This window comes from Cajanus cajan, chromosome 6 (genome assembly GCF_000230855.2).
Source record: "Cajanus cajan strain Asha chromosome 6, NIPB_CcT2T_4, whole genome shotgun sequence".
In the NCBI taxonomy this organism is placed as follows: domain Eukaryota; kingdom Viridiplantae; phylum Streptophyta; class Magnoliopsida; order Fabales; family Fabaceae; genus Cajanus; species Cajanus cajan.
Genome location: NC_138522.1, coordinates 35,800,443 through 35,813,751, shown reverse-complemented (window position 1 = coordinate 35,813,751; position 13,309 = coordinate 35,800,443). Strand labels below are relative to the sequence as shown.

The following is a 13,309-nucleotide window of genomic DNA, read 5'->3' as shown; positions in this document are numbered from 1 at the left end:
AAAAGACAAATGGAAAATGGAGAATGTGCACATATTATTCCGATTTGAACAAATCATATCCTAAAGATGCATATCCTCTTCCAAACATAGACCAACTTGTAGACAATGCAGTTGAACATCATACTTTCAATTTTTTGAATGCATATTTGGAATATAATCAAATAAGGATGTACATGAGAGATGAAACAAAAATTGCATTTATAACTAAGTCAACTAATTACTATTATAAGGTGACGCCCTTTAGGTTGAAAAATGCAAAAGCTACATATTAAAGGTTGATGGATAAAATCTTTAATAAATAAATTGGAAAGGATCTAAAGGTATATGTCGATAATATGGTGGTAAAATCAAACAACATAGAAGAGCACATAAAAGATTTGAAAGAAGTATTCGGGGAAATCCAAAAACATAAAATGAGACTTAATCTAGAAAAATGTGTGTCTAGGGTGCAAGGAGGAAAATTCTTAGGATTTATGCTTTCGAATAGAGGAATACAAGCAAATCCTAATAAGTGTCAAATAGTGATCAACTTGATAAATAAAAACATAAAATGAGACTTAATCTAGAAAAATGTGTGTCTAGGGTGCAAGGAGGAAAATTCTTAGGATTTATGCTTTCGAATAGAGGAATACAAGCAAATCCTAATAAGTGTCAAATAGTGATCAACTTGATAAATTTGAAAAACTTGAAGGAGGTGCAATAGTTAATAGGAAGATTAATGTAATTATCATGTTTCATACCTGGATTAGTCGAAAGAACAAAACCAATAATCAAATTGTTGAGAAAAATAAAGGAATTCCAATAGGTCGAAGAGTGTGAAGAGGCCTTTCGGGTCTAAAGCAAATGATAGTTTCTTCTCCAATCTTAATAAGCCAAATGCAGGGAAATATCTTATTGTTTACTTATCGGTCTCGAACAAAGTAGTTAGTGTTGTACTAGACAAGAAAAAGATGGAAAACAACAACCTATCTATTTTTTTAGTTGAGTACTACATGATGTCAAGATCATATACAAATTGATAGAGAAAATGGATTTAAGTTTAGTATCACTGAAAGAAGACTTTGACAATACTTTCAAAGTCACTCCGTGGTTGTAAGAATAAATTGTCCTATATCCAAGATTTTAAGAAAACCTGAATTGCTAGGAAGAATGATGACGTGGACAATAGAGTTATCATAATTTTCTATTCAATTTGAACTAAGATGGCCCATCAAAGCTCAACACTTAGTTGATTTCATCAATGAATTACCCCCAGAAGGGATAGCTGAGTCAACATGGTGGACACTACTTACTAATAGGAATTCAAATAAGCAAGGAAGTGGTGTTGATATTATATTAGAGGGACCAAACAGAAAGTCAATTAAACAATCTCTTTGGTTTAATTTCAAAACATCAAACAATCAAGCAAAATATGAAGCCCACTTGGAAAGTCTTCGGTTAGCTGATGAGATGAATGCTCAAAGAGTGATATGTTACACTGATTCGAAGGTTGTAGTTGAACAAATTAATAGGACATTTCAAATAAAATAACCTCATTTATTGAGTTTTTTTTCATATGTTCCAAAGGATAAAAGAAAATTTTGAAGAAATACAAGTAAAACACACTCCTTGGAGTAATAATGAAAAAGCATATCAACTAGCAAGATTGATTAGTAGTCGAAAGCCAAGACAATAGCATATATTTCATCAACGAAAATTAGAAGTTCCTAGTATAGCAAATGAAGAATGTTGTTAGGTGGAGTTCTCAGGAAAGGAATGGATGGATGATATATTAGAATATATGAACAAAGGAATATAAACATCAATTTTTATCCATTAATTTTTCTACTAATTTCTTTCTCAAAATTTCTAAATCAATGATTCAAGAATAAAAATAATTTACAACCCAGATTTAAACTCAAATAAAAATATATACAATAATCATAAATAAATAAAAAAGAATTAGAAAAAGACAAGGAAAGAAGGAAACAATATGTTCCTTTGTACCCAAAATCTCTGTCATTCTACATTTTACTGTTGCTCTTGAATCTCCCCCAACAAGCTTTGTTGAGCTTCTCTGGCATAACCACCAACATGTCCCTAAGATCGCACTTCTACAATATATGCTTCCAAAAGCATGAACTTGGCACCAACTGCCAAAGAAGGATTAAAACAATAGTGAGTCTATAAATATTGTAACATAACATGAACAGAAAAAAAAAATTCAAACAAGGAGAAAGAAGGATAACCAATGATCAAGAGGGAGTAGAACTCAAGCAAAAGGCAGAAGAAAAGGCTAAAGTAGTGCACGATTGACTCTGCGTATTAATTACGCTCTCTAATTTTATTTGGTATGCAAATCAATTTCTAATCACTGAAACAATTTTTTTTAGTGAATCTTTTTACCATGGAATTGAAACCCTTATTCCCAAACCCCAGCAAAGAATTTAGCAAATAAAAATTCAATTCTAATAGGAAGAAGATAGTAATAAAGAATAAAATGAGTAATTCGTAACAATGCAACAAAAAAGTGGTTCTAATGAACGCTGTTGTGCGTCGCTGCTGGAAACTATTTTCGATGGTGATGATGCTCGCTTTCATCTTCTCCCTCGCTTTCTTATTGCATTGATGAGCCACTACGTTGACCAAATCACGGTAAACACCGTCACGCACCATTGTCGGAGGCGATTTCCAGCAACGGTGAAGCCCACTTTAATCTTCTTCCTCGCATTATGGCAATTGTCATCGTTCATGGAGTGAAGCCGTGTGTGGCAACCTCCTTCTCCCCTTTCTCTCTCTTTTTCTCTCATTGTCACCGCTCATTTTCCCATTTTATTCCTATTAGGTTATAAGGGATAAGTTACAGCAACAACAACCCTAACGCCCCTTTTTCTTATTTTTTTTTCTCTTTTCTGTTCCTGTTTTGTTGAATACGTGGGCTAAGCCCATTTAGCAAACTAACATTTTTATATACATATATAACAATCAGATTTTGTTCCTTTTTTCCATTTTTTGGCTAAAATTTATAAATTATGGTTAAATTAGCATGTTTAGTGATTTTGATTATTTCTAGCATTAATTTACATTTTTGAAAGAATAGTATAATTATTTGATTAAGTTGTTTCTCTAAATATATGTGTTAAATTCTCTTGTAATTTTAATTTGTTTAAATAATAATAATAATAATAACAATTATGATGCTTATTATTAATATTAGTATTAATAATATCTATTATATATATATATATAAATTATCCTATGATGATCACATTTATTTATTTTCTTTTCCTTTTCTAACAAAACATAATATGATTGCTTTTTTATTAAATTATTTCTCCATATATATATATATATATAAATTATTTCTCCATATATATATATATATATATATATATATATATATATATAGTGTGTGTGTGTGTGTCTCTCTCTCTATGTGTCTCTGTGTGTGTGTATGTGTGTGTGTCTCTCTGTGTGTGTGTGTCTGTCTGTGTGTGTGTCTGTGTGTTTGTGTGTGTCTGTGTGTGTATGTGTGTGTGTCTCTATGTGTGTGTGTGTGTCTGTCTGTCTGTGTGTCTGTGTGTGTTTGTGTGTGTCTCTATGTGTGTCTGTGTGTGTGTCTGTGTGTGTCTATTTGTCTGTGCGTGTGTGTGTGTCTGTGTGTCTGTTTGTCTATGTGTGTGTGTGTGCGTGTGTGTGTGTATGTCTGTGTGTCTGTGTCTGTGTGTCTGTGTCTGTGTGTCTATGTTTGTGTGTCTGTGTGTGTGTGTCTGTGTCTGTGTGTCTATGTTTGTATGTCTGTGTGTCTGTGTGTCTCTGTGTTTTTGTGTGTCTGTGTGTGTGTGTGTGTCTGTGTGTGTGTGTGTGTGTGTTTGTGTCTTTGTGTGTCTGTGTCTTTGTGTGTGTGTGTGTCTGTGTGTGTTTGTGTGTGTGTGTGTCTATGTGTGTGTTTGTGTGTCTGTGTGTGTGTGTGTGTGTCTGTGTGTCTTTTTTGTGTGTCTGTGTGTCTGTGTTTATGTGTGTGTGTGTGTGTGTCTGTGCGTGTGTGTCTGTGTGTGTGTGTGTCTGTGTGTGTGCGTGTGTGTGCGTGTGTGTGTGTGTGTCTGTGTCTGTGTGTCTGTGTGTCTATGTGTCTGTGTCTGTGTTTGTGTGTATGTGTGTCTGTGTCTGTGTGTGTGTGTGTCTGTCTGTGTTTGTGTGTGTGTGTTTGTGTGTCTGTGTGTTTGTATCTGTGTGTTTGTGTGTCTGTGAATGTGTCTGTGTGTCTGTGTGTCTGTGTGTGTCTGTGTGTTTGTGTGTGTGTGTCTGTGTCTGTGTGTTTGTGTGTGTGTGTCTGTGTCTATGTGTGTCTGTGTCTATGTCTGTGTTTGTGTGTGTGTGTGTGTCTGTGTTTGTGTGTGTGTCTGTGTGTGTCTGTGTCTGTGTGTGTGTCTGTATCTGTGTGTGTGTGTATGTGTGTCTGTGTGTGTTTGTGTGTCTATGTGTGTGTGTGTGTTTGTGTGTCTATGTGTATCTGTGTGTGTGTGTATTGTGTGTGTGTGTGTTTGTGTGTGTGTGTGTTTGTGTGTGTGTGTGTTTGTGTGTGTGTGTGTGTGTCTGTGTGTGTATTGTGTGTGTGTGTCTGTGTGTTTATGTCTCTGACTTTGTGTCTCTGTGTCTCTATGTCTTTGTGCCTTTGTGTCTCTGTGTCTCTATGTCTCTGTGTCGTTGTGTCTCTGTGTCTGTGTCTTTGTGTCTCTGTATCTCTGTGTCTCTGTGTCTGTGTGTGTGTGTGTGTGATTAGGGATGGCAATTGGGCCCCATGGGGGCGAGTAGTAGTAAACCTGCCCCCGCCCCCTGGATGAAAATTGGCACCATATCCACCCCATATCCGCGCGGGTATCCATGAATTTCTTAAATACCCACGGATATCCATGGATATTTATAATTTTTTAAGAAATTAAAAAAATCATATTATAAATAATTTTAAGTTTATATTTAATATCATTGATGAGAAAGTGTAGTTTTAGGGTTATGTGGTACAAGGATAATTAAGAAATATTATTAAACGGGTACCCGCAGGTATGAATATCATTGTACCCGCCCCCGCCCCATTTATAAACAGGTAAAAAATTATCCGTTTCCATTATCCACGGGTACCCAATTAGGCTATCCATTTATTATTCATAGCGAATTTTACCCACAGATACCCGCGGGTGCGGGTCTTTTTGCCATCCCTAATGGTGATGATAACAATAATAATAACTATGATATTTTTTATTTTATTAATATTAATAATATCTATCATTTAAAAAAAATTATTTGAATGTGACATTCTCTTGATTCTAGAGCTTAAAGATGCAAGTTGTGACAATTTATTTTTTTAAAGTCCTTCTTATTTAAATTCAAAATATTATTATATATCAAAAAAATATTATCACAATATTTCAATATAAATAGTCATTATATCGAAGATTTTATTGGAGGAATGGTTAATTAGATGTGACATCTTTTTAACCTTTGAATTTAAGATACAAGTTGTGACAACTTGATATCTTTAATTTTTTTCTCTAAAATAAAAATATCCAACCGAAAAATCTTATAAGTATATACCATAGTAATAATAATATCAATAATAATAATTATAATCAAAATTAAATATTTTATTGGATTGGCTTTGGTGTACATCTCAGCCAATTTTATATTTTAGGGTGAATGGGCTGAGATAGTTCAAGAATCATAAATTTAATAAAATTAAAATTTAATTAAAAAATATATCAACACACAAATATTTTTTATAAAGAACTATGTGACTCTGATTTTCCATTGCACATGGAGATACGTAGGAGTAGGAAATAAATCTTGTCGAGTCAAAAAAATAAAAAAAAATAATATTATCTTCCTTTTTATAAACAATAATGATAATTTTAATTTTTTTTTAAATAAACGCATTAGTTAAATGAAATACATTTGATCATTATAGTTAATTTTGATTAATTTAGGGTGAGATAAATATTTATAAGTTATAAATAATTTGTTTAATTAATTAAAGGTAATATTCTTAGGACGAATGTTGTAAGATGTTAATATCTTCCTTATACGTAATCGATTTCCGAACTCAAAAATCTTATTTTTGTATACCATTTTCTATTTTTTGGTTTTTCTAATATTTTTTTTCCGTAAAAATAAACATTGGTGGCAACTTCATATTTTTATTTTATTTTCATCATCCTGTTGCGATCTCTTGGTTGCGACAAGGAATATTGCCTGAAGACTACTTAGAAGAAAAAAATTGAAAATAAAGTCGGCTCAATATATGTTGATAGTTGGAGAACTATATCAAAAGGGATTTTTGACACCTTTACTGAAATGTTTAACAACTGATTACATATTAAAAGAAGTGCATGAAAGAATCTATGAATTACACTTAGGAGCAAGAACAACAACAACCAAAATTTTGAGGTCTAATTATTGGTCAACCCTCAGAACCATCTGTGAAAAATTTGTGAAGAAATGTGAGTCATGCCAACATAGTAATATGATAAGAAAACCAGCAGAGAAATTACATGGTATCTCTTCCCCTTGGCCATTTGTAATATGGGGAATGAACATCCATGGTCTATTTCCAATGACCAAGGGACAAGTAAAATTTTGGTACCCGTGGAAATTTTCACAAAATGGATAAAAGTAGAGCCCTTGGCTAAGATCTTGATCTCAAAGGTACAAAATTTCATTTGGAAGAATATTATTTCTCGTTTTGGCATACCCTATGTGTAACGACCCGGCAAGTCACTACATACAACACAACACATCGGAAACACCAGGTAGAAAAGAACAAGTATATAAATATAGGATCTAGAATATATGTATATACATGGTCCCAATCCGACTAGAGTTAGAGTGTACAAAAACGAAATACATCCAGCACAGTGCTAACAAAGTAGCTAAATACATCAAAAGACTAAACTCCTTCTGCTAGCTGCAGACTCTTCTCAGCAAACACCAACCTAACCCTGCCCTGCTCCCACACAACAGTATGATCATCGCAGCCCAAACACATGGAAACAACAAAGGGTAAGCTAGTGAAAAGAATTCAACATACATATATAAAATATGAGTGATAAACAACCACAACTATCAGCACATCAACCAGCTCAGCACATCACAACACTCAGCAACAACAGCACCGACATAGCGGCTATAACAGCACCACAATAGTGGCTAATAACAGCACCGACATAGCGGCTAATAACAGCACCACAATAGTGGCTAATAACAGCACCACAATAGTGGCTAATAACAGCACCGACATAGCGACTATAACAGCACCACAATAGTGGCTAATAACATCACCGACATAGCGGCTATAACAGCACCACAATAGTGGCTAATAACAGCACTGACATAGCGGCTATAACAGCATACATCTCAGCATAGCATAGTAATATCAGCTTCCAGCACAGCACAACTTAACATCTAAACACAGCTCACAGCACAGCCTAAACATCCTTAATCAGCAATAACATCTAACAGCACGACATATTCATCAATTTCAGCTCAGTTTAACAGCTATCAGCATATCAAGACAACATCATCATACGTGCCCGGCGCACTCATGGTCGCGCCCAGCGCGGCTCAACCAGAGAGCACCAGGGGCCAGCGCGCCCGGCGCAAGAGTGCTCGCCCCCGGCGTGACCCAACTAGAGAGCCCAAGGCTCTCACGCGCCTGGCGCAATTCAGCTTTGCGCCTAGTGCATGCCCAGGCAGAGACTTCAAGGAGTCTCACGCGCCCGGCGTGGCCTAACCCGCGCCCAGCGTGGGGAAGGCAGAGACCTACCAAGGTCTCGCGCTCGGCGCAATTCGTATTGCGCCCAGCGCCCTCTTGGCAGAGACTCCCAAGGAGCCTCCGCGCCCAGCGCGACAATGGTGGCGCCCAGCGCAACACCAGAAAACCCAAAACATAGAACAACTGATATTGCGCCCGGCACGGTCCAGGTCACGTCCGGCGTGGGCCATCCAGAGGCTCCCATTCTCAAGCTCTCCCGGCGCACACACCTTTGCGCCCGGCGGGCTTGCCTAAATGGAGCCCCCTGGTGGTCACGCGCTCGGCACGAAGAACAGCGCCCAGCGCGAAGCTCAGCAGCAACTCCCCCAAATTCGAAAATTTGCCCAAAACCTGCAAAAATCAATAGAAAACCCACATGCAAACGATTCAAAGTACCACATTTTCATCCAACATCACGAAAAACCTCTCATTTTCAACATGCAACCATTAAATCAAGAAAAACCCCAAATTTTCACCCTTTTTCCCCGAAACCCCGAAAATGGAATTTCATCAAGCACAACCATCAATCCGCAATAATCAGCCATCAAGTGAGTTTCTAGCTCACTTCCAAACAGCCAGCACAAACAACTAACTTCCCTTACCTCGGTGTGAAGAAAAACCGAGCTCCGGGACAACGGGAAGAAAAAGAGAAGCTTGAACAGAGAAGAAGAACAAGCTTGAGGAAAATGAAGAACGGAGGAGGAGAAATGTCAGTAAGATCACCAGCTACTCAACACCTAGTTCACCAAAGAAGGAAGAATCAGGCAACAATGAGTAGGGAAATTAGGGAGAAGAGAATATGAGTGAATAATGAAAGTGAGAGAAGTGAGGGAAAAGCAATAAGCTACGGGTCTCACAACCTCCCCAACAACAGGAATTTTCGTCCCCGAAAACAGACTTACTTGGGAAAAGAAACGGATACCGCTCCCTGCACTGCTGCTCCACCTCCCAAGTAGCCTCACCAGTATCTGCATCCCACAACACCTTTACCAGAGCAATGGACTTTCCCCTCAACTCTTTCAGCTTATGATCAACCACAGCTACTGGCAACTTCTCAAAAGTCAGATTCTCCTTCACTTGCACATCATCTAGCTCCACCACATGACCAGGGTCATGGACATACTTCCTCAACTAGGACACATGAAATACATCGTGTAGGTTTGAAAGAGACAGTGGCAAAGCCAACCGATAAGCAACCGGACCCACACGCTGTATTATCTGATAGGGACCCACAAACCTCGGTGTCAACTTCCTTGCCCTCAGCGCTCTACCCACACCAGAAGTCAGAGTCACCTTCAGAAACACATGCTCCCCATCAGAAAAATCCAAAGGCTTTCACCTCTTGTCAGCATACGACTTCTGCCTACTCTGAGCAGTCTTCATCCTCTCCTGAATCATCTTCACCTTCTCAGTAGTCTGTAGGATCAACTCCGGTCCCACAACTACTGACTCACCATCTTGATACCAACACAGAGGAGTCATGCACCTCCTGCCATACAAGGCTTCAAACGGCACCATACCAATACTAGCATGAAAGCTATTATTGTAAGTGAATTCAACCAGCGGTAGGACCTCCTCCCAGCTTCCCAAGTGGTCTAACACACAAGCTCTCAGCAAATCCTCCAAGAACTGGATTGTCGTCTCCGACTGACCATCCGTCTGCGGATGATAAGCAGAACTCAGCTTCAGCTTCGTGCCTAAAGCTTGGTGTAGACTCTGCCAAAATCTGGAAGTGAACCTCGGATCTCTGTCTGAAATAATACTAGCAGGCACCCCGTGCAACCGTACTATTTCCCTCACATACAACTGCGTCAGCTTCTCCAAGGACCACTTGATATTGACAAGCAAGAAATGCGCACACTTAGTCAACCGATCAACAATCACCCAGATAGCATCACTATTCCTAGCCGACCTAGGCAACCCCACAATGAAATCCATAGTAATGCTATCCCACTTCCACTCTAGAATCTCCATCTGTTGCATCAATCCACTCAGCTTCTGATGCTCCACCTTTGCCTTCTAACAGGTCAGACAGGCCGCCACGTATTCAGCTATCTCCCTCTTCATACCAGACCACCAGAAAGTCTTCTTGAGGTCTTGGTACATCTTAGTCATACCCGGATGTATACTAAGTCTGCTCTTGTGGCCTTCCTCCAACACAACTCTCCTCAGCTCAACATCCTGAGGTAGGCAAATCCTGCCCTTGAATATCAAAATTCCATCTTCACCCAACTCAAAACCAACAGCCTTCTCGGTACCCAGCAAACCAAGAAACTTCACCAACTCGACGTCTTGCAACTACTTGAGTCCAACCTGCCTCAAGAACTCACTGGTTATGGTAATTGCCCCACAACTAATGTGATCCTGAGCTAACTCCACACAGAGATTCAAATCCCTGAACTTCTCCACCAGCTCCAGCTCCTTCACCATCAAACTCGACATGTGGATGGATTTCCTACTCAGCGCATCCGCCACAACATTGGCCTTACCAGGATGATACATCAACTGGAAATCATAATCCTTCAGAAACTCCATCCACCGCCTCTGCCTCATGTTTAGCTCCTTCTGATCAAACAAGTACTTTAGACTCTTGTGATCACGAAAGACGCTGAACCGAGCACCATACAAGTAATGCCTCCATATCTTCAAGGCAAACACCATAGCTGCTAACTCCAAATCATGAGTGGGATAATTCCTCTCATGATTCTTCAATTGCCTTGAAGCATATGCCACCACTTTCCTGTTCAGCATCAACACACCCCAAACCTTGGTGAGAAGCATCACAGTACACATCAAAGGGCTCACCAGTATCCGGCAACACCAACACAGGAGAAGTAGTCAACCTTCTCTTCAGCTCATCAAAGCTCCGCTCATAAGCATTTGTCCAAATGAACGGCTGCTCCTTCCTCGTTAGCTGGGTTAGAGGCGCTACTATCTTGGAGAATCCCTCAATGAACCTCTTATAGTAACCCGCCAAACCCACAAAACTCTAAATATCAATGACAGTTCTTGGACGCTCCCACTGCAACACCGACTCCACCTTAGCCAGATCAATAGCAATCCCCTCAGCTGAGATCACATGGCCCAAGAACTTCACTTCATCCAACCAGAACTCACATTTTGAAAGCTTAGCGTACAGCTGCTTCGCCTTCAAAATCTCCAGTACTAACCTCAAGTGTTCACCATGCTCCCCCGGGGTCCTTGAATAAATAAGGATGTCGTCAATAAACACCACCACAAATTTATCCTAGAAGGGCCGGAAGATCCTGTTCATGTAATCCATAAACACTGCAGGGGCGTTGGTCACACCAAACGGCATCACAACATACTCATAGTGACCATACCTAGTCCTGAAAGCAGTCTTCGGTATGTCACCCTCCTTCACCCTTATCTGGTGATAGCCTGACCTCAAGTCAATCTTCGAGAAAATGGATGCTCCCCTCAATTGATCCATTAAGTCATCTATACGAGGGAGTGGATATTTGTTCTTAATGGTCAACTTGTTCAACTGCCGATAATCAACACATAGTCGACTACCTCCATCCTTCTTCTTCACTAACAACACAGGAACACCCCACGGCGATACACTCGGCCGCACCAACTGTTTCTCCAACAGGTCCTCCAACTGACCTTTCAGCTCAACCAGCTCAGCAGGAGCCATCCTATAGGGAGCCACCGACACTGGCCCCGCACCTGGAACCAAGTCAATGCTAAACTCCATCTCACTAATAGGAGGCAACCTAGGCACCTCATCAGGGAATACCTCAGCAAAGTCTCTTACCACATCTATTTCAGCAATGACCCTCTCGGTCTCCACACTCAAAGCAGCAAGCAAAAGATAGCAATCTGCTCCATCTCTCAGCAATGATTCAGCTTGACCAGCTGAAATCAACAACTTCTCTTCCACCTGAGGAAAAATCAACCGTTTATTTGCACAATCTATAAGGATGCGATTGACAGACAACCAATCTATCCCTAAGATTATGTCAATATCCACCAAAGGTAAACAGATCAAGTTCACCTTATACCTTTTCCCATTCACAATAATAGGACAACCAACACACATCTCAGAAGCAACTACTGAAGCAGAAGCGGGCGTCGACACTAGTAGCCTCGACCCCAATTCACACACAGGCACACCCAACACAGCAGCACAAGCATAGGAAATAAACGAATGGGAAGCCCTAGAGTCAAACAAAAACATCACATCCTTACCAGTAGCTTTGCCCTTCCCCTTTACGAAGATCAGAAGAAGTCGAAGCCTCAGCACCTCTCAAGGCGAATACCCTACCAGCTGTAGTGGGTCTATCACCCCTCTAAGCATCACCCCTCAGCACATCACTCCTCTGAGCACCCCTCTCTGGTCTGTTTCTGGTGGGACAGTTGAACAACTCATGGCCCATCTGTTGGAACTTGAAACATTGGCTCTCCGTGTGCGGGCAATACCTAACAAGATGGGGCCCAACACACCTGTAACATCTAAGGGCAGCACCTCCACCCTGTCTCCCTCCTCTAGCAGCATCAGCAGGTTGCCTAATGACAGGATCCCCTTGCTGTTGTTGGGGCCTATCATATGGCTTCCTCTGATTTTCTCCCTTCTTGGACCCAGCTGGTCCCTCAGCAGCTCTAGTCACGCGGTTACACTAAGGCCAGAAACTCGGTGATGGCCATAGGAACCACCACCCTCTTTAGCTCATGTTTTAGTCCCTCAGCAAACTTCCTGCATTTCCAGGCCTCAAATATAGCTTTTGAATAGAAACGAGCCAGGTGCTCCAATCTCATCGCATACTCAGAAACTGTCATCCCTCCCTGGTGCAACTGCATGAACTCGGCCTCCTTGGCATGGCTCACGCTCTCCGGGTTGTACTTCTCTAGGAACACCCTCCTGAAGCACTCCCAATCTATAGCAATACCTCTAGCAGTAAGCATGTGGTGAGTACCTCTCCACCAATGCTTGGCCTCTCAAACAAGCATATAAACAGCATATGCCAGCCTCCTCTCTTGAGAACATCCCAGCACAGTGAAGATCTTCTCGAGTTCACAGATCCAGTGGTCAGCTACCTCCAGATCTGCATCTCCCTTAAACTGTGGAGGGTGGAATTTCTGGAACTCAGCTAGATCCCGGCTCTCCTGTGACCCCGTGGGACTTGCTGCACCAGCTGCAGCTCTATCAGCCTCCGCCCTAACAAAATAAGCATTTTGTTGTTGCATAGCCATAGTCATCATCTCCATGGCACGGGCTATCTGCTCGTTTGTTCTAGTCATTGTCTACAAAAGTAACAGCATCTTTAGTACACAATTACTAAACCAAACAGCAATCAACATCACAGCAAAATAACTCAGCAATCATCAAAGCAAGACATCACAGAAATCAGCACAGCAAACAACACAGCAAGACAACACAACACAGAGCTCAGCACAACAAAAGCCTAAAGGAACCACCCCCACAGAGTGTCCACTAGACTCGAACTGCTCTGATACCACTAAAGTGTAACGACCCGGCTAGTCACTACACACAACACAGCA

The 13,309-nt window shown here is 40.4% G+C and overlaps 1 protein-coding gene and 1 long non-coding RNA gene across 2 annotated transcripts; both read right to left on the bottom strand.

Annotated features, from left to right (window-relative positions):
* Positions 1–1,795: 1,795 nt before the first annotated feature.
* On the bottom strand, positions 1,796–3,208 carry LOC109814429 (uncharacterized). The gene is made up of 2 exons (XR_002241073.3): positions 2,496–3,208; positions 1,796–2,132 (listed from the first exon to the last, which is right to left on the bottom strand). It is a non-coding gene; the product is annotated as an uncharacterized LOC109814429 (long non-coding RNA).
* A 4,782-nt stretch (positions 3,209–7,990) lies between these two features.
* LOC145958670 (uncharacterized) lies at positions 7,991–12,712 on the bottom strand. The gene is made up of 6 exons (XM_083076179.1): positions 12,518–12,712; positions 12,254–12,426; positions 11,805–11,967; positions 11,484–11,690; positions 10,500–10,631; positions 7,991–8,134 (listed from the first exon to the last, which is right to left on the bottom strand). The coding sequence occupies exons 1-6, from the start codon at positions 12,710–12,712 to the stop codon at positions 7,991–7,993; spliced, it is 1,014 nt and encodes a 337-aa protein (XP_082932305.1).
* Between the last annotated feature and the right edge of the window lie 597 nt (positions 12,713–13,309).